Raw genomic sequence first — 22,644 nt, 5'->3', positions numbered from 1 at the left:
ACCAACTTTATAGCAGGAATCTTGGGACTTTAGTGTGAAGCTTGCAATTAGCCGCTTTATAGCTGTTCACAATGCAGATCTTTGATCTGTAGCGTGAATCCTTCTTTTTGAATATTAAACAGTACTCTAAATACATCTCATTCTCCACAATAGCGAATGTCACTACGCGGATAAACCCTAGGGGCGGCCTGGCAGTAGATAAGACAGCGGCGCCGGTCTTTATATGGCAGGATCGGGGTGCAAATCAAATCAAATAAGCCAAGAAAAAAGAAGCAGAGTTATTTCTCGAAAGATCCAACGATCTGTTTAATCAACGGACAGGTCAAAAACATACCGAAAATCGCCCAGATCATCAAAAATTCATACTGACAGTCCACATGTCGACTGGGCTTTACATAGACTGAGGACTTTTGAGAAACCTATCCCCTCACTTACAAACGATTGATTCGGAATCTGATCTCTAGTGAACACTAGAGTGGCGAATTGGCCACACGCACCGATTGAAGAAAGCGACTCCTTTAATCTGCACGTTCTGTGAAGTGGAATTAACAGTACACAACATCTTCTTACTGACGGCTACCGATGCTTTCATACTATTGACTTTCTTCTTTCTTTGTGATGTTAAGAGAGACGAATGAAAGGAGTCTCGTAAATAAAACATCCAACAAACAAAAACTGCACCAACGAATCATTTGTGGACGGGGGAAGGAATGCAACCGGACTGGTAAGTTACGAGCAGTATGGAAAGCGACGATCGTTCGATCGAGAGGAATGCAGCAAAAAGGGTTTGCAAATTCCTTGCCCATCAACATTGCATCGCGGATGTTTTCCATACTAGCCATCCAAACAGGTCAGATGGTATGATTTGCCAAGCGCTTTTTGACGGAAGATACGTCAATTTCTCCATCTCCACCGCTTTGATTTACAATTATTTTGCTATATCCTACCATGCAACCTACATTCTTCAGGTATTTAGGATCGTTAACTAATGGTGCCTGCGTGCTAATGTAATGTAAAGCTTCTTAAGCTAGCCGTATTGAGGAGGCCCAATGGCCGTAGCGATAACGGCGCCAGTTTTCGCATGGCAAACCGAGACCTCTCGAGGTTGGTAGTGTCAAGGAAGAAGAATAATGCGTAGTATGCGTAGGAAGCTCTCGATGACTCCACATTCTAGTGCAGGCTTAATATCCGCACCTGGAACTCCTCACTCCTCACTCCTCACTGGAAAAAAAAACATAAATGTGTAGAGCAATCGCGCAGTTGCTCCCAGGAAGAACGCATGCAAATAATTATAATTGCGCTACGTCTTTAATGCAAAACCACACACGGTTTTAACATTAATTGAAAGCGGGCATCCGAGCATTAAGACGGGTCACCGTTTTTACGATTACTTCTACGCACAATTCCCCGGGTGCGTGTGCGCCTATATGGATTATAAATGCCCTACTTGTGCGCGACCGCCTCCTGGCGTTGACACAGTAGCGCTTGCTTCAGGAAGTGTAGCGCTCTTACGTCGAAGTGCTCTTCAACAGCACTCTCAGAGGATCATGCAAATGATTCCCCGAAGCCCCACAGCACATACAGCAAACCAACCAGTGGTAACGAAATCCAATTAGCCATCCTTTTCGCTCGGTCACACCGGGCACGTATCAGTAAATATGAATATCATGCGCCGTACCGAGCGAGTGACATGTGCCACGAGACGTTCCCGTGGAAGGTCTGTGGCCGGTTGGTCTAATTTATGTTGGTTTCATTCCCACTTTTGCTGCCCCAAACCTTAAACGCGCGTCCAGAAGGTGCGTAAAGCCTTTGCGCACTCGGAGCAGTGTGGCGTTTAATTTACGATCCGGTGCGCGACCACACCACCGCGCAGCCCGGTTGCTGATTCTGGGCAGTATTAAGCAGATTTGTTAAGTGCAGAGTTTTATGGTCACCGATTAGGTGAATTGTAATGGAGTGATTATAGCACGATCTGACGGGTGACAAAACGTATGTAATCTTAACGCAGCTGCTACTAAGCCGATATCAAGGTGTTCCAGAGAAAGGGATCTTGCGTAGGTGCTGGGCATCAGAGGCAAGACGCTGGAACCAAGACGTCAAAGCCAAACGCTCCAACAATTCGAATGGGAGATTCTTTAACGCCCGCCAAGTAATGTCTGGACCAAATTCTTGAATCAAGAGAGGTCGTAATGTACAGGAAACTTAGCTTGTATCAGTTATCAGATGGAACTTTACCTACTTACTTACTCGTTCAGCACCTTCGTCTGCCAATCGTTTATCCCGGCCGTTCTGGCGGACCCATCAACGCCATCACTCAATCTCAGTTTGGGTCTACCATGCCTCATCTGTCCGAGTGAACGGCCTAAAGGGCCTTTTTGGACTGGGTCGTCCGGTGTCATTCTCATGACGTGACCAGCCCACCGGAGCCTGGCGAGTCTCGTACAGGTCGTAGAGCTCGTCATTTGTAGCGGCTCCTCCACTATCCTTCCACACTACTAGCATCTTCGTCAGTTTTGGACAGAGCCATTGCCATTCTTACATACCTGGTACGCTTGGCCGGGACTCCAAAAAAGCTCATTGCCTTTTGCTCAAGCGGCTTTTAAATCAATGAGGAGATGGTAGGAGTGGAGCTACTGTTCCGCCATCTTCTTCAAGATTTGTCGAATCCTGAAGATCTTTGGTCGGTGGTTGTTTTTCCGTTTCGGAATCGTCTCTGATAGGTATTCTGTAATTGCCGCCTATCTCGCTTCTTCTATATGCGATAGATGGAACTTTAGACCCAATTTAATCGAGATGTTGAAAGATGTCTAGATAAATGGCAGTGTTTGCGGTAATTTAGCTATCACTTCAATTTGTACGCTCTATGCTCCGGTCCAGATTATCTGCTGCACAATTGCTCTCCACATCAAACGATATGTCCGGTTCGACTTTCATTTGCACAGTTTATGGCCAAGCTTCAAAACTGCACCAACAAAACAAACAAAGTACACCACCGGGTGTAAAGAGTGGTTGATGTTCTGAGAAGGTTAGAACGTCTACCTCACAACCGGTCTCTTCTACCCATACCCACCGTTCGCCACCTTACGGAAGAACTTCCACGTTGTTGCTGTCTTTTCTTCTATAGCAATCAGTTTTTTTTGTGTGTGTCTCTCCTCGATGGTCTATTTGGCAGGCGCTGTCAGACCATCATCAGCTTTGATCTAATTATTATAATTTCAACGCGTACGCGTTCGCACCAGTACGCCTTGGAACAGCCGTTCCTTTCCTTTTTTTTTCTCTCTCTCTCTCGCGTTTGCTGTTGTTCTACAACACTTTACAAGTGACTTATGGGCGGCCATAAATCAGGCAGAAATATAAAAAAACACACACACAAGACACCCAGACGCGCAAAACGTACAACTAAAACACAGCAACCCGCAGAACCGCTGTTTGGTTTTGCTCGGGTGCGCTTTGTGAGGAGGTTTTCTTAGCTTTGTTTATGGGCTGTTATTTCAATTTCGGCTTTGACTTTGCCTCGGACGTCATGATTGTACTGCATCCTCGAAAGCCACCATCCTTCGAGTTGGGTGTGGTTCGGGCTTTACGGCCCCCCAGCAATTGGTGGGTAGGATTTTGGGACCAATAAAAAAACGATCAACCACGTAAAGGTTCTTTGCAAGACAAACAGAACAACGCTCTAACACCGTTTTTTTTTACCATTGAACGAGCTTGGCATAGGTCAATTGGTCAGATACTGTTGCAGATAGTGTTAGAACTTAGGGTGCGCAAGTAATAAAAACATATTTAAACCAACCACAGATGTCTGCTCTTACAGGAGTTCCGGACCGCGGACCTCTTTAATATGTTTCCTCGCCCGATGTGATCCATTATCCATCATCCATTGTGTCAGCATTACCATAAATATAGATCCCGTACCCCGGTTCCAAATATCAACGTATAAATGGCAAACCACAGATGAGTAGGTCCTAAATACTACTGTGATCAGAATATCACTGGAAATAAACTTGATGCCGTGGCCGGTGGCCGAGAGACTGGTAGCGGCACCGATCTTCACACGACTGGTCCGGATATCAGAAATGACGTAGAATGTCCGACTACGAAGTATATTGACGTATAGAAGTCTTGTAAGCCAGAAATGGCAAGCATATACCTTAGCAGCTTCGACAAGCGAAGCAGAAGAATTGATGGAATCAGCAACGCATTTTATAGAACCATGGGAGCACAAGGTCGTTGAAGTGTATAGAATATCTGCTTTATCTGTATTTTTTTACAGGAGGTGTAACCTTTTTCAATGTATTCAAGCAGAATATAGCTCATCAAGAAGTCACTGTAATTAGAGTATTCAGATACCTTATTTTTTCTTGAAATGGTCTAGTTACCCATCAAACCACCAGGGTTTAGATCACTACATCGAGTTGGTATGCGGCCACTTGCAGATTTCCGACTACCTTTAAAGGCACTACAACCGCTTCACGGTCTTGGTCTGTAGTAGAAATCCACGATACCCCTCGTGGTATAGTACCGTGGCCAATTGATTATCAGGACGCTCCAACCTAATCTTTGAGCCTACCACACCTCCTCTGTCCATGCGGACGGGCTACAAAAGGACTTTACGGGGCATGGGTCGTCCGGTGCCATTTTCATTACATGAAGAGCTTGTCTTGCTGAGAAATCTTTCCGAATTGCTGAGATCTTCTCCGACAGCTTAAGCGAGTTGTCGAAGCACTAAAATCTGTGAAGGCTATGAAGAGCCCAGACTAAATTCTAAAGGATTTAAGCTCCTTGTTTTGGAAAATCTTTCCGAAAATATCTCTGGCCAGAATAATAACTGGCCAAAAAGGGAATCTTCGGAAGGGTATCTTTTTGCGAGGCTTATCCTACCTCACGAGCCCCGCAGTCTTTCTGCATGGCTCGGTGGCAGAGTATGTGGGACACAGATGTGCTCGAGAGGATTTTTATATTCGAACACTCCCCAAGTGTCCTTGATGCCCCGGTTACATGGCATCTCAGAAGATCGTGCGTTCATCCGAATGATGTCTAGGCTTAGATCAATTTCGGTTTGGATGCCCATCTCGAGCGTATAGGACGGGTCGAGTCCAAAGCATGTGGCTGTGGCCTTGGATACCACCATATTGATCATGTCTGAAGTACGAGGCTGCTCGACGCTCGTTATTGCACATATTGCAGTACATCGGTAGAACGCCTAACGTTCCTATCTGATTCCCTATTCCTGCTGGAGGCGGCGATGTTACCTACCTGTGGTCTATTTTTGAGTCCTGTCGAGCAAATGGTTTAGCAGTTTAGCACTTATCCTACCATCATTATCGCTTGTCTGTAAGCTGTGGATTGACTGGACGAAAAAAAGGCATACAAGCCCATCTCCTTAAAACATACATTTGGTTGAAATTTGTAATCCTTGTAGATGAGAGCTCAATAAAACGTCGACTGAAGTTTATATATATGACATACAATTCTCTCCCGTTCAATAGTTTCGGTGTAGTAGATGCCCTTCAACTTCCGTTCCGCTTAGAGCCCCCCAAGAGACTTCATCAGCCACTATCAATAATCATCAATGCACAATAGCTACTATTTAGTTAGACAACATTTTTTAGCATACCTCGTTTTAGCAACCAATACTGTTGGTTTATCTGTCTTTTTATTTCATCAGGTGTGTTAGCTTACAATTAAATAAGATTCGCTGTACGAAACGGAACAATGAAGGGAACATATCGTGCGCCTCATCCCAGGCTAGGGTACCTGCATTAGCTCGTTTCGTTTAGATAAAGTCTTCGGCGACTCAAAGGCTCTATGAACTAACTAACCAAACCAACCACGGTTCGTATTGCACTCCGCAACCGGAATACTTGCAGCGTGGGCAAGCAGCTCGGGCGAGCAGATAACAAGTCCTCAAATAAGTAACTAACTATCAAACGATGAGCGATTATTGCGATTAGAGACAGAGAGAAAATACACAGAGAGCCAGAGAGAGATAGAGAGAGAAAAGGAAAATGAAGGATAATAATGAGGAGCACTAAAATGCTGTCGAAAATACTAACGAATTAGTAGTCCAGGTCATGAGTTTTGTTCGAGATTTGATTACTGTTCCATCCTGGCGTTTCCTACTACTTTGTTCTTGTTGAAACCCGTCTAGCCTTGTCTAACCTTGTTTTGCGTAGCAGAAGCAGTGCTACTTTCGAGATATTCACACAACACCGGCCATTAACTACTGTGCGAGACCGGACATTGGTCGATAGAAATAAGTTGGGACAAAAAAAACACTAAACAAATATATAAATAAACAAACATACATAGATATTCTCTACAGCTAATGGAAGGAAAACGTAACAACACATAAGGAATAGGGGGGGGACCAGATCGCCAATACAGATTCAGATAAATTAGGTGTCCTTCCTTGGACCTTCGGCGTTCGACGACGAACCATCACCGGACGGTTGCTGAGCGGGAGATGAACTATTGGTGGTGGCGGTAGCGGATCCAGTTCCCGACTCGACGAGGGCAAGCAACCGTTGGCGGGCCTTTTTGTCGCTGCTGCACGCACACTGTACCAACCCGACCAAATGTTTCGCTGAGTAGCCGTGCGGTTCCAGCAACCACTGTTCCAGCAGATCCTTCGGCAGATAGTACGCCTTTACGTACTGCTCGACGTACGCCCGGTGCTCGGGATGTTTACCGCCCGATACAATCTCCAGCAGGGACCAGAAGTGCGTAAAGTCCAGCTGCATCAATGCTCGCCCACCGGCTGAACATTTTTTCGCGTTCGAGAATCTATTAAAGAATTATGCGAGTAGCAAGAGGCGAGAAGAAAAAAAAGTAATGTTAATAACCTAATGTATCACTCGATAGCAATAGAAAAATCTAGATAAACATATTACAATGTTGTGAGACTAATTTGGCAAGTCAATTTAGATGGAAAAAAGCTAAACGGATTGAAAATGACAAAACTTTCTTCAGAACGACTGCTGTTCTGTCTTCTCCGGAATAGCTCATCTGATTAGTTAGTTGAAGGTAGTTGAGATCCCTATCACCGATGTGGACCACTGATTTATGGTAACTGTCCACCGCTCACATATAGAGAACTTTGTCCAGAGAATTCCTTCGGAAACTAGGCCAAAACCTAGCACCTCCTAACAGTATTTTATTTTCCCTGGAGAATGAAGAAGATTGTAACTCAGAATGGGCTATAGCCAACGGACAGGAATGCCTCTCTATTTTCAAATTCTTTGCTCAACGATTTTGAAATGCAGTTTCCTAATTTATTTTGATTATTAATTATACGATTATATTGCCGATCCCTATTATTATTATTATTATTATTTATTGTCCGCCAATGATGGTTCAACAATTATCTTTTACACTTTAAGGAAAAGCGAGAAAGACAGTAGGATTAGGTGGCAAGGAAAGAGGCTTCACGAAGACGGACACGAAAACGAGACAGAGGGACATTACAGTCGAACAGGTGATTGCACTTATTGAATGCCGATAAAGCTCGTAGCAGAGGATCGTTCGAACCGTAGCGGGTGTGGCGGGATGGGATATAAAGTGGAGGTCTATCTACAGGAGAGAAGAGACATGCAGGTCATTTAACAGATATGGAAATGCCTATCCTCAATGATTTCTAGACCAAGAAGACGGCAACGGACTGCATAGGGAGGGAGAGCAAGATGAAGCGCCGAACAACTACGCGAGTGAATTTGCTCTGAACACTCTCCAGTCTGGCCATCGCAATGGAGCCTCTTGGGGGAGACCAGACTACAGCCGCGTATTCCAAGGAGGATCGCACCCAACAGCAGTACAGGGACTTCAAGCAGAGGGGATCGCAGATTACGGACGATAGCCTAATGATCAGACCCAGTGATTTGTTTGCTTTGCTGATAACATAATCAATGTGGCAACTGAAGGACAGCGTTTCGTCGAGCCACACTAGGTGTGTCCTTTACAGAGGATACGCGACGTACAGCTGTATCACAGAGAGTGTAACTAAACGAGAACGAGAAAACGAGATTACACAACACTTATCGGGGGACAGGAGTAGGCCATTTTTACGACACCCAAACAGAGAAGGAATCAAGTACAGTTTGGAGAAGACAAAAGTCAGCAGACGAGGACACAGAAAGGAAGATCTTGAGAGCATCTGCGCAAAACAGAAAACCTTCTCCGGGGAGGATGGAAATACAGTCATTAACAAATAGCAGAAATAAAATAGGACTAAGGACGCTACCTTGAGGAACACCCGAGGAATCTACGAAGAAGTTAGACAGACAAGACGAAACTCTAACTCTATACGATCTCGAAACCAGGTAAGTCTTCAGCCAGGACAGTAATCGACCCCCGATACCAAGTCTCTCCAGTTTGGCAATCAGCAGATCGAGGGGAACACTGTCAAAGGCAGCACTGAAGTCGGTGTATACGCCGTCAGTTTGACGACCGGATAACATGTTCGATAGAGCAGAGGATACAAGACACATAAGGTTGAAGGAAGTTGTGCGTTTGGCGTTTTGTTATATCTTCTGATACACTTGAAACAATATAGCTAAACCAGTGAGGGGACTCGTTACTGCTACTTCCTTCCTTCCCCGGTCCCCGGTCCTGCCGTGTGAAGGCCGGCGTCGTTATCGCCTCGGCCACCAGACGGCCCGTTACTACTACTACCCACTTGAATAAACTAAAGTATCAACTTCCAACCGGGACGGCCCGATGGTAGAGACCGGAGTTAAAATCCCATCCAGGACCGTTGAGTTGGAGGACTCAGCTATCCAACTAAGTGGTATCAAAAAGTCTAGTAAGCCGTAAATAACAGGCATGATCTTAAGCGGTCATTAGGCAAAGAAGAGAGAGGGCGAGCGAAACCATCAGCTTCCAGTTTTGAAAGCCAGGCTGAATGATACCAGAATAAATATGCTAGAATGCATTATGTGATGAGTATTAAATTTTTTGAACAGCACATTACCCTTCGACGAGCATATGCGTCAGCACGTGCACAAAGCTGTCCCAAAGTACATCCGGCGGCAGCATCACGGTGGACGTTTGTTCTTCCAGCTTCATCGCAAAGTATTGTATACCCTGTGGTAGGAGAGAAAAGGAAATATAAAAAATGACCTTTTACAAAACACACATCCACACACACACACTTACCCGATTGATGGTGTCGATGTATGGTGAGTGTTGCACATTCACATGGTTAACGTCCCACTTAACCTTGGCCATCGCGTTCAGTACCGCCTGCAGGTCGATGACGCGCGCCGTCGAACACATAAAGATGGGCTTCCGCACATCCGGCACGTACTCGGTGGTACGCACGAGATAATCACGCAACGCTCCCTGTGTCCAACCGTCCTCCGCCTCACCACCGCCGGGCGTCGCACTTCCGCCACCCAGCAAACCGCCCAGATAGCTTTCCATCTGCCGGAACTGGGCGACCAGCGTGATACAGCTTTCCGACGCAACGATACGCTTCTGCAGCCCGTACAGTGTGTCCGGATCGGTAAGATCCGGCCGCACCATCTCATCCGACAGGGGCCAAACGCGGCGCAGCTTCGGCAGCAGCTCCGCCTGTATGCGCTGCATCGCGGCCCGCAATCGCCCGCTGGACAGATTGTCACGGGGGACGGGTAGATCGGCGGAGAAGAGGTCATGCACCGAGTACAGGTAGTAGTCGATCAGCTCCGCCATCGAGCGCACGATGTGGGGTGTGATTGGGTGCAATAGTTTGCAGAAGTACAGATACCGTCCGATGCAGCGCAACACGGTAAGCGAGGTGTTAACGACCACGATCGGTGACCGGTCGGTGGGTGGCTGCGGTTGCGAAGGCGCCGAGTGCCTGGGCGAACCCGGCGAACCGGCCGACGGTTGCTCATTATTGTCGCTACTGTCCTCCGAACAGTAGTAGGACGATTCGTCCGCTATTCCCGCCAGTATGTCCTCCTCCAGCATCGTACTATCGAACCCACCGTCAAAGGGCGAGCTTTTCTCGGTAAAGCGCAAAAAGTATCCACACGACCCGTACAGTGAGCTTTCGTCCTGCGAATGCAACGAGGACGCACTGTCCGGCAGCAGTTCCGCCCCGGCGGGGCTGGTGCGTGCGGTGACCGCCGACGAACCGCCCCGGTCCACGGTACGTGCCAGTGCGTGCCGAAAGTTGCGATACTCCTGCAGCTGCGTCACGTCGTGAAAGCTCCCGATCGGTACCCACACCTCGTGATCGAAGAAAAGTCCGATCTCCTCCAGGCAGGATGCATGGTACCGCTGGAAAAACTCCATACTTTGCCGTTGCATTGCGCCGAGCAATTTTTCCGACCGGCTGTCACAAAACTCTACGCCCACCTTCTTCAGCCGCTGCACGATCGCCAGTATCTGCACGAACTGGTCGTACTTGAGCGCGTACAGCCGCCCGGTACCGATGAACACGCAAATCTTTGCCTGTATATCGTTCCACAGCCGGAACTGGCCACTTTCCAGCTTTTGGCGGATGTACTCCTGCTGAAAGCTAGCGGACGAACGGTCCGCCGCCGTTTCACCGTCCTCCACCGGTGCCTTCTCGCACAGGCTCCGGTTCTGGTGCCAGCAGCGTATCTGATGGTACGAAACGAGTATCTTCCAGAACGCCCGGCACAGCGCAGTCAAGCAGTGCACGTACCGGTCCATCGGTACACACTCGCACATCTGCTCGTACGTTAGCTTTTTGCTTTCCTCCACGCTGACCTCCATATGCTGGCGGAGCACGGTGAATGCAGCCGTATGTACCGACGAGACAAAGTTCATGTGCAGCTGATCCATCGCGATCAGCTGCTTCCCGAGCAGCTGGTACGCTTCCTGCAGCTTCTGGTACCGGGCCGGCTCAAACTCGGACGGCATCTCGCCCAGCACACTCTCGAGCTGGACCTCGGTAAGCAGCAGCGTGTCCTGCAGCTTGTGCGACAACGATTCCACGCACCGGTACGCGTGAAACCGTTGCGAAAGATTCTTGTTCTCGAGCAGTATCGCGATCGCCCCACCGTAATCCGCATCCGTTAGCCGGCGCTGCAGCCGCTGATCGATCGAGCGCATGCTTTTCAGCGCGTTCAGCGTACGCAGCAAGTTCACCAACGTTTGGCGCTTCTTGTAGGCGGCCAATATTTCCAGGTTCGTTGTGGTTAGCAACAGCTTCGAGGTGTCTAGCTTAAGCCGTGCCGTGCGGCACATTGCAACCGTTTCCCGCAACAGCCGTTCCGTTTCGCGGATGCGCTGAAACTCGGCATCGCAGGCCGTTCGCTGCTCGAGTATTAGCTGCAGCACTTTCTTCGAGATGACCCGATGCTGACGGCGCAACACACCCATCGACTGTTCGATCGTACCACAGTCAAGCAGCTGGCCCGTTTCGGACAGTTTGCGTAGCTCGTGCAGGCCCGTATTGCTGCCCGTGTCGAAGTAGATCGCTTCGGTCGATTCCAACACCTCCTGATCGGACGCGGCCGTCTGCTCGTCCTGTTCGCTGTGCATCCCCCGCTGACCCGATATCTCTTCCGCCCAATCGTACGGTGGCATGTTGCTGCTGGCCGCTGCTGACGGCACGGTATGGGTGGAAGCTTTCGCGTGCCCACCCGGGATGGGTGTAGCGGCTACACGGGCTACCTGCTGCTGGTGCACATAATAATCCGTGAAGCCCATCTTTGGAATCTTTACCTCTTTCTGGAAGGTGAGGTAGAGTGAGTTAGAACGTTACAATCGAAACGCGTCATGTGGTATGTGAATCATAACGGGATGGTGAAAGTTGCTGGCCAGCTGATCGACCGACCCACACCCTACACCGCCATACCGACCTTTTTGTTGATCAGCTCCAACACTTTGTACTTGATTTCCTCCACCTTCTCCATCGCTGGCTTGTGGTTGATTTGCAGGGGGTGATTGATAATGGGGTGGAGTGCGGTGGAGCGATCGACGTGGGTGGGTGAAGGCCCAATACGGGTGGTTCGCTTTTGTTATTGTTGCAACTGCTGCCTGCTGTTGCTTCTGCTATGAATCACCATCAGAACTTCTGTTGGCTGACTGGCTCTGGCTTAACAGCGCTTTATCCCTACACACCACACAATCCAACTACCTCGTACGCATTGTCACTTCCAGCTGTTTTGCAAATGTTACCGAAAATTTACCCTTTTCTTTAACGTTTTTTTCCCCTGTGCTGGAAATTGTTTCCCTATGCTAAATCTTACCACCCCCCCGAGCGTAGGGTGTTGGACATAATCAACACTCAAAATAAAAGAAACAAAACTTGCTATTTCAATCTTATGGTTGTGTGTGTGCGTGTTTGCGTTGGTATTGTTTGCTGACACTGTGCTGTTGGTTTATGCCCACGACTCAAGCACTGGAACACTTTCAATGTGATGAAGCACCGTTTACACGTGTGTGGAAGAAATTCAAACTGTAACGGCAATTTGAAACCATGATTCGGAGTAATTATTTTCCAACTGGCTTATTTAGCTCGGCTATTGAGCTTTACCAAACCAATCTTCGATAAAAAATACTTACTTATTTACATATTAGGGGCAGCAACCGCTTTACGGTCTAAACCTACTGTAAAAGTCGTTGCTCCGCAATACAGCCCCGTAAATTGATTTTTTTTAAAAGCTTCTGAACCGCTCTGTCAATACAGTATTTCGACTATTTAAATATTGGTTCGACCGGGCTGGGGCCATCCGTAAGCGACCCGAAACCGTTCGAGTCAACCCAGGAGAGTAGCGAATTCGATTTAACACATGGGTCGTCCCGTAAACGCTACGGGTCGACTCGGGCTCGTTGTACCTTTGAGTAGATCCGAACTTATAGGTCGAACTCGCGTATTCTTTGCTGCACCTACTGGTCGACCAGGACTCGTTGCACCCACCCGTCGATCCGAACCTACGGTTTGAACTTGCGTATGTTTAGCTGCACCTACGGGTCGATCGATGCCTATCTAAGGTTGGGGTCAGCATTCCATCGTTCCAATTTTTTCTCGTGATTCTCTAAAAAATAATGGGCTAAAAATGAACCTCCCACGTCATGGACAATCACTTCTCGTGACTGAATTACCCAAACGGTTGGTGAAGGTTGAGATAAACTACAGCTTATAACAGCTCGTCATTGTTTGCTTATTTCTCCAAGTTTCGGATTTCCTCTTTCTAGTGCCAGATTAAATAAAATAAAATGTCTATCTTCCTGGCAACGGCTCTTGATAACTAGTGAAGACAATCGTCACAAATAATCCCTTAAAAACCAGTGATCGCATAAATTCAGGCGACATGCAAATTAGACTAATTCAGTTCAGCAAAGGCTGTGCAAAGTTTGGCAAAATTTATTAAGTATCGCTTATTGTAAATTCACGCTTTAACCTCATCCCCATCTTCCCTCTTCCAAGAAATCTGATTAGGGTGCAATCTAGCAAAAAGGGTTACGGACAGCCACACTCCTCCACGATCATTTTAGCCAAATCCTGCTTGATAATGCGTCCATCCGGGCCGTAAAATATAAGTGACATCGGCGAATACTTGACCGGCGCACAGCACTGATGTATCCCGGCCAACCCAGCCCCACCACCTGCTCCACCCGCACCACCCCCACCCGATTTGTGGTGCATCTTTCCCAAACCTCGCCCACCCGCATTACCCTGCCGCCGGTACTGATCAATCACGTAATGATACTCGGAGCTAAACTTGTCCGCCAGATGGCAGCTACCCTTGCAGTAGTTCGCATAGTACCCGTGCGGTCGGATAATCCAATCGTCCCACTTCAGTGCCTTAAAGTCGACGTAAAACTTTTGCTTGCAGCACTGCTCGTTCGGTGCGCCGGTACAGTCCAGTGCACGGCGCCGCAGCCGCCGTACCTGTGTCGTGGCCAAGCTGACGAACAGATGTGGCCGGTTGTAGTCATCGTCCGTACCCTCGCCGTACGCAACCTTGCGCTCCTGGCTTTTCGGGTGCTTTGCCTTCACCATCGAACGTGGCGCACCGTCCATCATTACCAGTGGCTTCTGCTTTCTGCTACTGTACAGACCGATACGTGAGAAATGATGCAGATGGTGATGGTTGGCGGCGTGTTCGAAAATGTGCACGCGAATTTTGTTCCCGCAGCCCGAACAGTCGACGAACAGTTTGAGGCTATCGTTGCGCTTCTCGCCGTGCCACTGACGTACGGCGTTGGTCAGATCGATCTGCTGCCAGCCGAGCCCGGATTCGTGCGGGATCGTATGCTTGGCGATCATCTCCGTGTGCTTGGAGAATTCCTGCATGGGAAAAAAAGAATTTTAGTCTTAGAGTTCTTGGTATATAAAAAAAGTGTCCTTGGTGCATCCATTACCTCTTCCTTGCTCATCGTTTCCGCCGGCTTCGATCCGTTGATGATGCGAAACACCCACAGCACCAGCACCTTGTTGCCGCTGTGGATGCTCCAGTGATTGTCCGTCCCGGACATCCCACCAGCCCCTTTACTTGCCTTACTTTTCGGCTTCAGCTTTAGCTCCAGCCGAATCCAGAGCGTTGCATTGTACACCCGCATCGTGCCATCCATGGACGATGGGATTGAGTTAAGCGAGGGAAACGTAAAGAACTGATGGCCAGGAATAGTTTCACCTTGAAAATGTTTGTAAGGTAGCGTTTAAAGCAACACCACAACAGCAAAATCAGAGTCGTAAGTCGTATCTGAGACGTCGTCTAGTCGTCAGACATTGACTGCCCACACCACAGACATATCACATCATGGAGGAAAACAAATGCCATTTACATACGGATCATACAGACATATCACATCATGGAGTAAACCCAAATGATTAAAGTTGATATATTTTTAATTTATTATATACTCAATGAAAGTTGGAAATCATATCTGGATCTGGGAGGACTCCGTTAAAAAATGAGAGGATGATCTTACCTATAGAGCCCTCTGCTTCTACAGCATGTTGAAGGTATTTTATCACATTTAAAATCAATGTGTATTATCAAGTGTATGTATGTGTTTTTTACCATTTACTTGGATGCCGGTCGATGTTGGTGTGCGTCATCCATATGCCTCCAGCTAACCAGATAAACATCGACAGTGATAAGACAAACCATGGTCGGTAGGGGGACGAATGTCAGCAGTAGATCAGTTACTCACCGTCAGTCACTACCCAGCACGGCACACTTCTCATCTTCATCGCCATTAGCCATGTTGACGACATTCGCAGGAGCGTTAAGCTGCCAGGTAGCCACCGGGCACATCTTTCATATACGCGCCAAATCCATCGACGATGCTGAAAGGTAACTTCATCACCGGGCTAGCAGAGTCTCTGACAGTGTACCCTAACTCTGATTTTATGCAAAATAGAATCGATATCGGGTTTCAGGCAGACAAGACCAATGAGTCGGACACCCTGCTACACCTATCAATACGCTACGAAGATCAACGGATTGTACGCAATGCCCGGTTGGGTGGTCAGTGGCAACAGCCCGAGCAACACTGTGATCCATCGTCGAAGGTGCTTCAAAGGATCGTGACCGGTGAGACAGCTGTTCTGTAGCTCCCTCCGGATGATATCACCCTTCACCCACCCCACCCTATCTCCCATTCAACCAGGCAAAGTGTTTACCGTGTACATCCTTGTCGGCGATCAGCAGTTCCACATCGCGTTCGAGGGTAGCCACATTTGCTCGTTTCCCATCAAAGGCTCGCTAGAGGGCATCAAATCCATCACAATTACGAAGGACGTTCATCAGGTGCTGTGTGTCGACCATCGTCAGTCCTTCCCGTTTCCCTTTCCGGCCCTACAGTCTGAGGATAGTTCGTACTACTTTTCGAACGATGTTCCCAAACCATTCCTGCCAGGTAGGTGCACCGGCTTCACAGCTATAGCCCTCAGCTTGATTATCTTTCCCTCTTTAAGGGCACATCATCATCCTAACTGCTATCCCGTTCGGGAATCCACGCGGCGGCTTCATCTTGAAGTTTAACGAAAACGGTAGCAAAAAGCAGGCGCTCCACTTTAACCCTCGCTTCGATCCGCACTACGTCGTCGTGCGTAACTCGCACGCATCCGAGGCTCTCGAGTAAGTAGACAGACGGCTGTTGACAAACTGTGCAGCACTATGCCAACTCCACACACTCCGCTCCCTTATTTGTGCACAGCTTTCGGCAGGAGGAACGTTCCGGTGGCTTTCCGTTCATTATCGATCAGCAGTTTAAGCTGGCGATAGGGTTAGCGGAGCAGGAGTTTAAATTTGCCATCAACGGTAGCAAGTTCGAGACGTACACGTATAAGAACCACCGTCAGCTCGATGTGCTGAACGGATTCCGCATCGAGTGTACGAACGGGTTACAGCTGGAGGTGACTGCTGTCGACCACTACTATTCCGGCATCCCGAACTGTGACGGCTTTGAGGAGTATTCCGATCCGGACGTGGACATTGTATAGCCCACGCTACGCTAGCAACTTCAGGTGGAGCCTTCAGGCCCCGGTTCGATATCTTTAGCAAGCTTGAGACAGGAAAAAAAGGCCACAGACTGTCCATACTGTGCAACTAATTTTTCGTAGCGATAGCGATTTTGCGGGCATGCGCCTTGTTTGTGATTGTGTCATGCACGAGATTCACATAAAACGTCGGGTAAGGAAAATAAATATAACTGCAGTGTGACAAATATCTTAAAACTGACCGTTATCTTACTTCACTGATCAAACCGATCACTGATAACCGTCGCCATGATAGCAGTTTGCCCCTTTACTTGGACCGTACTCCTTCTGCTCGAGATACGATAAACGTTCTGTAAGCCTGCATGTATGTGAGAACCTGCGAGAAGTTGGAAATAAAAAACGATGTTCAGCTCTCTGCTGTTGGATTTCATATATTGCTAGTCGCACGCTCGCCCAGGGCTTACCTACCAACACACTACGGCTTGGCTAGCCTATCGACAACAAATTATCCACACCTGATAAGATAACTGAATGTTTCGATAAGGGATCCAGGCGTGCTCATACATTCAAGTTCATACACTTGAAGAGACGAAGTATACATTCTGTCCAGGTTGGGGCAGTTGTGTCGAACTACTGTAGCAATTAATAGTATTAGTTTGTTCGCACTAGAGAAACAATGAGCACAGTACGCAGCGTAAGACACAAATCAGCTTCTACTCCTTTCACCCACCCAGCGCGTTACCTGTACCGTTTACTCCTCTGCAGATACTTGTGCTGTTGGTGATTGTCGGTGCGGGTACGACCGGTGCGATTAACGAAGACGGACCATCGATCTGTGACAGATGCACGTGCCTGATCGCCAACACAAGCTCTACCGTGCTGAGCTACGATCTGCTGGACTGCTCGCGCAAAAACCTACAGCACATGATCGGCAGCTGGCCGGAACGTTTCGACACCACCGATCCAGACCGTGAGATTGTCCTCTCGCTATCGTTCAACAATATTACCAAGCTGGAGCAGCTTCCCGCCACCAACACGAACCTGGTGTTTAGCTGCCGCCATTGCAATCTAGAAAGTCTGGCCGGTGGTTTGTTTATCGATACGGCTAACGTTTTACGCGTGGACCTTAGCTTCAACAAGCTTTCCGGTGATTCACTCGGTGGTGAGGTGTTTCGGGGACAGTACAATGCGGCAGAGAACGGTGTACCGTTGATGTTGGACGAGCTGGATCTATCGTCGAACGTGATAACGCAGCTGCAGGATGATGCATTCGCGCATATCGTCAGCTTGCGCCATCTTTCGCTAGCCCGCAATCCGCTCGGCCAGATAACGGCCAGCACGGCGAGAGCATTGGCGCAGCTGGTTAACCTAGAGCACCTGGATTTATCGTACGCCTCGCTAACGGATATTGATGAATCGGTTTTCGGTGAGCTGCGGGCGCTCAGTGAACTCTACATACAGGGCAATCTGTTCACAACGATACCGGAAGCAGTGTACCAGCTGGGATCGTTACAGTTTCTACAACTGGCCGAAAATCCGATTGAAGTGCTTAACTTTGATCATCGTAAGTACGCGCAAGAAGTCGAGTGTCATTGTTGGTGCTTACTAATGTGGACCATTTCTAACCCTAGCACTCGAGCAGTTGGTGCAGCTCAATGTCAGCAGCATGGCAGTGCTGCATACCGTCGAGGTTGATTCGTTTTCAAATGTTAAGCTACTAAGAACGTTTACGGCACGGAACAATACGGCACTGGAAGTGTTCGATTTGACGGTGTTGCAACACGTATCCTACTTGAAAGAGGTATGTCTTCCCGCGCGCGCGCGCGCTCTCCTTCTCCCATTTCTTCGAATATTCTAGATAATAGAGGTGGCCTATTTTTTCCTCCTATTTTTCAGCTGGATCTATCCCAATCGAGTTTAAAACACCTGCACACACCGACAGCAGCTGAAGCTGCTGTTGCACAGCACGAAGAGGGTGCATACAGCAACGCACTCGAGGTACTATTGCTGGACGAAAACCCATGGCACTGTGACTGTGCGCTGCAGCAGGTGCTTCAGTTTGTACGGTTTGCCAACCTACCAGACTACGACGAGGAGGACGAAACCCGGTGCGAAACGCCCTACATACTGACCTCGTTACATCTGTCCGAGCTAACCCACATCGAGGTGTGCGATCAGCCGGCACACGATGCACTGAACAATGCGATGTACGAGAAGCCCGCCTTTCTGCGGCCGGGTGCCATCTTCCTGTCGCTACTTTCGGTAGGCATCGTGGTCGGTTTGGGCATCATTATAGGGCTCGTCATCGTGTGCCTGAAGCGGCGGCTCAAGGCACAAGGGTTGGGATTTACCTCGCCGGTTCGGTACACCTCGGTACGGGATAGTACAACGTCGGCCGTGTATCAAACGTACCCTGCCGCCCAGTGAATGCAAAACCCAGCGTATGCTTTAGCCCATAAGCAAACTTTTTATAGACCAATGCGAATCGTTAGCATAGTTCATATCCGGCATTACATGATGTAATTGTAAACTGTATTGAGATTAGTGATTGAAGTTTTCCGTACAATAATAGGATGCTGTAGTGAATATGTTAAACATTCTTTTTTTTCTAAGCTTTAACTTTCGAAACTTTCGTTGTAACATTTTCAAAAATTAACGAAAAAGGAATAAACACAGCAAACACACCGCCATTTAAAACATGGGTCTAAATGGTGATGATCAACAAACTTAACATAACTTACCCCCCGACAAGTCCAGCAGTAAGGTAGTGTTAGGATAAACAGTAAATTAAAAAAAATACGAGAGAAACTTTATAAAACTCCTCAAATGTTAAGAACAGTGTGGAAGAAAAGAACACACCACAATTATGTGCTGAAAGGCACAAATGTAACCCACGAATAAGTTGTTTACATTTTTGCAAATTTGACGTTTCGAACCGCACAACGTTCTCCACCGTTTGACAGCTACGCCGGACATGGTAAATCCCGCACATAACCAACATAATGCGAGAATCACGGAAATTTAGAAGTATTTAAGCCATGTTTTTTGTTACCAATAAAACAAGCTTTATTTTGTCTTTCTCTCTCTGTTGGTTTAAATATACTCGTTAGAAAATAGTTCCTTTTGTTTTTGTTTACGTTTCGAGGCTGCACCGAACGCAACTGTGCGGAGTATTGAAGCGCACACTATAAACAGGACGGAGAAAAATTAAACAAACCAAAAGAAAAACAAAATAAGGACGCGAAGCTCCCATCGTTGGTGAAGGAAAAGCAAAAAAAAAGTTTTTTGCGAATCGTACAAAGAGATGAAAAAGCACACGTTTGGCAGGCCGTAAAAGAACGATTCGGAAACCAGAAACGTATAGATATTGGAATGCGTAAGTGATGCAATACATTTTGTAGTATTCCGGTAAACAATCTTTTTGTTGCCACCTTTGCTCATATCCTTCTCCACAATATCCACAGAGCCACGGTCCGAGACGATGGATAAATAGTTTGCTGGCATACTTTTTTTCCTGGCGCTAAAAGAATAAATGCAACATTGGCCAATACGTAAAACGACTAAAGGAGAGAGCACCCTAGAATCACACAAAACCACCACAGAAACCCGTGCCCGTGCCACATAACCATGGATTCGGATGACGGTGGCACAAATCGTAAGAGTCGGGGACGGGGCCGTTCCAAAGGCAACCGTGGGCGTGGTCGTGGCCGTGGCCGCGGCCGGGGAAAGAAAGCGTCGCGTGTCATTTCCTCGGAGGAGGACGAAGGAGTTGCATCGCCCGACCCACCGGAAAAAGAATCCACCGCGCTACCGGAAAAGCAGCAGCCAACGGCCCACTCGTCCGGTACGGGTAAAAGGCGTAGCGTTGAGCGAGAAGTTTCCAAAAAGAATCAACCACCAGCCGTACCACAACCACAACCTGTACCACCCGAGCCAGCCGAACCGGATCCGGAACCGCTGCCAGCGGCAATGATGTTGCCGGCGCCGAGCAGCGCGCCGCTCGTTATCGACATGGAGGCGGATATTTCGCAGCTAGAGGCACCTACCTTTACCACCATCAGCCGTGGTCCGCCGGAACCGATGCTGCACCTGAACTGGAACCACCGGGTAAACTTGATCGGCGAAAAGGTGCTTAACCCGATGATCTATTGCTGCGACGAGTGTGACAATCCCATACTCATCTACGGGCGCATGATACCGTGCAAGCATGTGTTTTGTCTGCAGTGTGCCCGGTCCGATACGCTCAAGTTTTGTCCGCGCTGTAAGGAGAAGGTGACCCGCGTGGAACAGACCCGCCTTGGCACGGTGTTTATGTGCACGCACGGTGGTACCCGGTACGGTAACACGGGCTGTCGGCGTACGTACCTATCCCAGCGAGATCTGCAGGCACACATTAATCATCGGCACGTGACGAACCCTCCCCCACCGGCACCAGCGATACAACCGCTAGTGATACCGCCCGTACAAGAAGCTGTCCCAATAGAACCGATGGAACTGTCGCCGATGAGTAAACTTCTGTCGGAGAAGGTGAACTTGGGTGGGGTCGCGTCGCTGCGGAAAAATTACTCCTCCGAGCAGATTCATTCACCCCGGGGAGGGATGATGCGATCGTCAGAGGCGGGCGACAGTTACTATAGCTATGGCAGCACCAGTACGTACAGTACTGCAAGCCAATCCGGTACGTACAGGCTTTTTGCTGGATGTACATTTGTTCGTTTTTTTTTACACACACACACACTCCTTCTGTATCTGCTTTTAGCTGCCAACCAGCAACACCTTCACGGCAATCTTGCAGCACAACAGCCCCCGGTACAGCAGCATCTGTCCCGGCCCGGTTACTCACCTTACGGCCATCAGATATCCTCTCCGCAGCAACCACAGTCGTCTAACGCGTCCTCCACATCGTCCTCCCACTGGAGCCAATCCACCAGCCAGTACTATCGCTAAACGGTACAGCCGTGTGCCGTATGTATGTCCTTTCCCTCATTCCTTGGCTTAATGTCCTTGTGTCTATATAATTAAGAGGAAAGCAGCTGGTGCTTTCTTTGCATTCATATATGTGTTATAAGAAAAAAAAATGTGTTGGCCGTGGTAAAGAACGAGTTGGAATTTCACACTGTGAAAACGATTTTCGATGTGCCGGTCCGGGCCGAACCAGGTTCTGGAAAAATATTGACTGAGCCATACATCTATATACTCAAAGCTGTCTATTACTTAATAAGTGTTTTACTTCCAATGGACTAAACGTATGAAAAAGGAAGGGAAAATAAAAAAAAAAATCTTGGATGTCTTTAACACGCATTTTAGTGACGATTAAATTCAACCTCTCCCGATGACAACAGGTAGTAATAACCGAAAAAAATTTAATAGTTATCTCCTTTTACCAATAAACTGTGCGCCTTAACCATATTATTATGAAAACATATCCTTATGATTGATTTGCCAAGTGTAATACTCGCTCAGCTGCTTGCCAACTTGATCAATCGCTCCAACAATCCTTCCACATCGTCGGCCTGCTCATTCCTCACCAACAGATCCCACGGACCGTAATCATCCAGATCGCATTCTGACTGTACATCATCGACGCCCGTTTGAAATTGCCAGCCGCGTTCCGCGCGTATCGCTTCGCTCGCCTCAATCCGCACCGTACGTATCCGTTCCGGACCGTACGTTTCCCGGAAGTAGCGCACGTCCGTCTTCCGCCGTATGTCGCTCACGATGCAAATAGGCCGATCGACGGTGGTGCAGGCCGCTCGGCAAAACACACCGTAATCTTCCTGCCGACGGGCATCACTCCACTCGATCATCTCCTTCCGGTAGCGTTCCTTGTACGCACCGTCACTGAGCAGCTCGTCCAAATGCAACCCCTTCCAGTCGGCCCAGTGTCGCTTGATGGGTTCCGAGATGCGTATAATCTGTGCCTCTTCCATGCCGAGCCTAAAAGCGATACAGAGCGAGGGGTTAGGTGTACGTAAGCGATCGTTGCGAGATTCGATCTTTACCCACCTTTTCAGCAGCGCATCCGCTAGAAAGTCTTTACCGCATTTCCGTTTCCCACTGAGCAGGAGTATGATCCGTGGCATGGGACGATCCGGTACATTTGTCATGGTCAAGCCGTAAATTTTACCAGTTAATTCTGAATTTAATCAAAAGAGAAAGCCTAACCCACTGGGATCGGAGATCATCGTTGACTTCGGATCTCGTTCAATAGTTGTGTTGATGCTGTCATCTGC

The 22,644-nt window shown here is 48.2% G+C and overlaps 6 protein-coding genes across 7 annotated transcripts; 3 read left to right on the top strand and 3 right to left on the bottom strand.

The window, feature by feature from the left end:
* Positions 1 to 5,618: 5,618 nt before the first annotated feature.
* On the bottom strand, positions 5,619 to 12,292 carry LOC118517365 (syndetin). The gene is made up of 4 exons (XM_036063383.1): positions 11,817 to 12,292; positions 9,154 to 11,685; positions 8,969 to 9,081; positions 5,619 to 6,786 (listed from the first exon to the last, which is right to left on the bottom strand). Exons 1-4 carry the CDS (start codon positions 11,868 to 11,870, stop codon positions 6,399 to 6,401), a joined length of 3,087 nt encoding a protein of 1,028 aa, XP_035919276.1. The 5' UTR covers positions 11,871 to 12,292; the 3' UTR covers positions 5,619 to 6,398.
* A 986-nt stretch (positions 12,293 to 13,278) lies between these two features.
* Positions 13,279 to 15,259, bottom strand: LOC118517369 (inhibin beta chain). 2 transcript variants are annotated; one of them, XM_036063386.1, is made up of 3 exons: positions 15,121 to 15,259; positions 14,326 to 15,039; positions 13,279 to 14,251 (listed from the first exon to the last, which is right to left on the bottom strand). In XM_036063386.1, the coding sequence occupies exons 2-3, from the start codon at positions 14,533 to 14,535 to the stop codon at positions 13,421 to 13,423; spliced, it is 1,041 nt and encodes a 346-aa protein (XP_035919279.1). In that variant the 5' UTR covers positions 14,536 to 15,039; positions 15,121 to 15,259; the 3' UTR covers positions 13,279 to 13,420. The 2 variants fall into 2 exon arrangements, with proteins under 2 accessions (XP_035919279.1, XP_035919280.1); XM_036063387.1 differs by lacking the exon at positions 15,121 to 15,259 and having other exon boundaries at positions 14,326 to 14,597; positions 14,896 to 15,118.
* LOC118517370 lies at positions 15,077 to 16,841 on the top strand. The gene is made up of 5 exons (XM_036063388.1): positions 15,077 to 15,263; positions 15,331 to 15,503; positions 15,580 to 15,828; positions 15,887 to 16,049; positions 16,129 to 16,841. The coding sequence occupies exons 1-5, from the start codon at positions 15,172 to 15,174 to the stop codon at positions 16,412 to 16,414; spliced, it is 963 nt and encodes a 320-aa protein (XP_035919281.1). The 5' UTR covers positions 15,077 to 15,171; the 3' UTR covers positions 16,415 to 16,841.
* A 110-nt stretch (positions 16,842 to 16,951) lies between these two features.
* On the top strand, positions 16,952 to 19,108 carry LOC118517366 (phospholipase A2 inhibitor). Its single transcript, XM_036063384.1, has 4 exons — positions 16,952 to 17,105; positions 17,177 to 17,975; positions 18,043 to 18,212; positions 18,308 to 19,108. Exons 1-4 carry the CDS (start codon positions 17,088 to 17,090, stop codon positions 18,836 to 18,838), a joined length of 1,518 nt encoding a protein of 505 aa, XP_035919277.1. The 5' UTR covers positions 16,952 to 17,087; the 3' UTR covers positions 18,839 to 19,108.
* Positions 19,109 to 19,609: 501 nt separating this feature from the next.
* Positions 19,610 to 21,706, top strand: LOC118517368 (E3 ubiquitin-protein ligase Hakai-like). Its single transcript, XM_036063385.1, has 3 exons — positions 19,610 to 19,787; positions 19,876 to 21,089; positions 21,171 to 21,706. The coding sequence occupies exons 2-3, from the start codon at positions 20,039 to 20,041 to the stop codon at positions 21,356 to 21,358; spliced, it is 1,239 nt and encodes a 412-aa protein (XP_035919278.1). The 5' UTR covers positions 19,610 to 19,787; positions 19,876 to 20,038; the 3' UTR covers positions 21,359 to 21,706.
* Positions 21,693 to 22,644, bottom strand: LOC118517371 (probable phosphomevalonate kinase). Its single transcript, XM_036063390.1, has 2 exons — positions 22,418 to 22,644; positions 21,693 to 22,348 (listed from the first exon to the last, which is right to left on the bottom strand). The coding sequence occupies exons 1-2, from the start codon at positions 22,516 to 22,518 to the stop codon at positions 21,871 to 21,873; spliced, it is 579 nt and encodes a 192-aa protein (XP_035919283.1). The 5' UTR covers positions 22,519 to 22,644; the 3' UTR covers positions 21,693 to 21,870.

The sequence above is a fragment of the Anopheles stephensi genome, chromosome X (genome assembly GCF_013141755.1).
Source record: "Anopheles stephensi strain Indian chromosome X, UCI_ANSTEP_V1.0, whole genome shotgun sequence".
Classification (NCBI taxonomy): Eukaryota; Metazoa; Arthropoda; class Insecta; order Diptera; family Culicidae; genus Anopheles; species Anopheles stephensi.
Note: the sequence above shows the minus strand (reverse complement) of the source record. Positions and strands in the feature narration are given on the sequence as shown.

Coding starts and splice junctions, on each gene's coding strand:
- LOC118517368 (XM_036063385.1), top strand. CDS start 20,039: ATGGATTCGGATGACGGTGGCACAAATCGTAAGAGTCGGGGACGGGGC. Junction 21,090..21,170: donor CAGTACTGCAAGCCAATCCG/GTACGTACAGGC, acceptor ATCTGCTTTTAG/CTGCCAACCAGCAACACCTT.
- LOC118517365 (XM_036063383.1), bottom strand. CDS start 11,870: ATGGAGAAGGTGGAGGAAATCAAGTACAAAGTGTTGGAGCTGATCAAC. Junction 11,686..11,816: donor TGGAGCTGATCAACAAAAAG/GTCGGTATGGCG, acceptor CTCACCTTCCAG/AAAGAGGTAAAGATTCCAAA. Junction 6,787..8,968: donor ACGCATATGCTCGTCGAAGG/GTAATGTGCTGT, acceptor ATTCTTTAATAG/ATTCTCGAACGCGAAAAAAT.
- LOC118517370 (XM_036063388.1), top strand. CDS start 15,172: ATGTTGACGACATTCGCAGGAGCGTTAAGCTGCCAGGTAGCCACCGGG. Junction 15,264..15,330: donor TCCATCGACGATGCTGAAAG/GTAACTTCATCA, acceptor TATGCAAAATAG/AATCGATATCGGGTTTCAGG. Junction 16,050..16,128: donor CACGCATCCGAGGCTCTCGA/GTAAGTAGACAG, acceptor ATTTGTGCACAG/CTTTCGGCAGGAGGAACGTT.
- LOC118517369 (XM_036063386.1), bottom strand. CDS start 14,535: ATGGATGGCACGATGCGGGTGTACAATGCAACGCTCTGGATTCGGCTG. Junction 14,252..14,325: donor AAACGATGAGCAAGGAAGAG/GTAATGGATGCA, acceptor TTTCCCATGCAG/GAATTCTCCAAGCACACGGA.
- LOC118517371 (XM_036063390.1), bottom strand. CDS start 22,518: ATGACAAATGTACCGGATCGTCCCATGCCACGGATCATACTCCTGCTC. Junction 22,349..22,417: donor GCGGATGCGCTGCTGAAAAG/GTGGGTAAAGAT, acceptor TATCGCTTTTAG/GCTCGGCATGGAAGAGGCAC.
- LOC118517366 (XM_036063384.1), top strand. Junction 17,976..18,042: donor AGTGCTTAACTTTGATCATC/GTAAGTACGCGC, acceptor TTCTAACCCTAG/CACTCGAGCAGTTGGTGCAG. Junction 18,213..18,307: donor ACGTATCCTACTTGAAAGAG/GTATGTCTTCCC, acceptor CCTATTTTTCAG/CTGGATCTATCCCAATCGAG.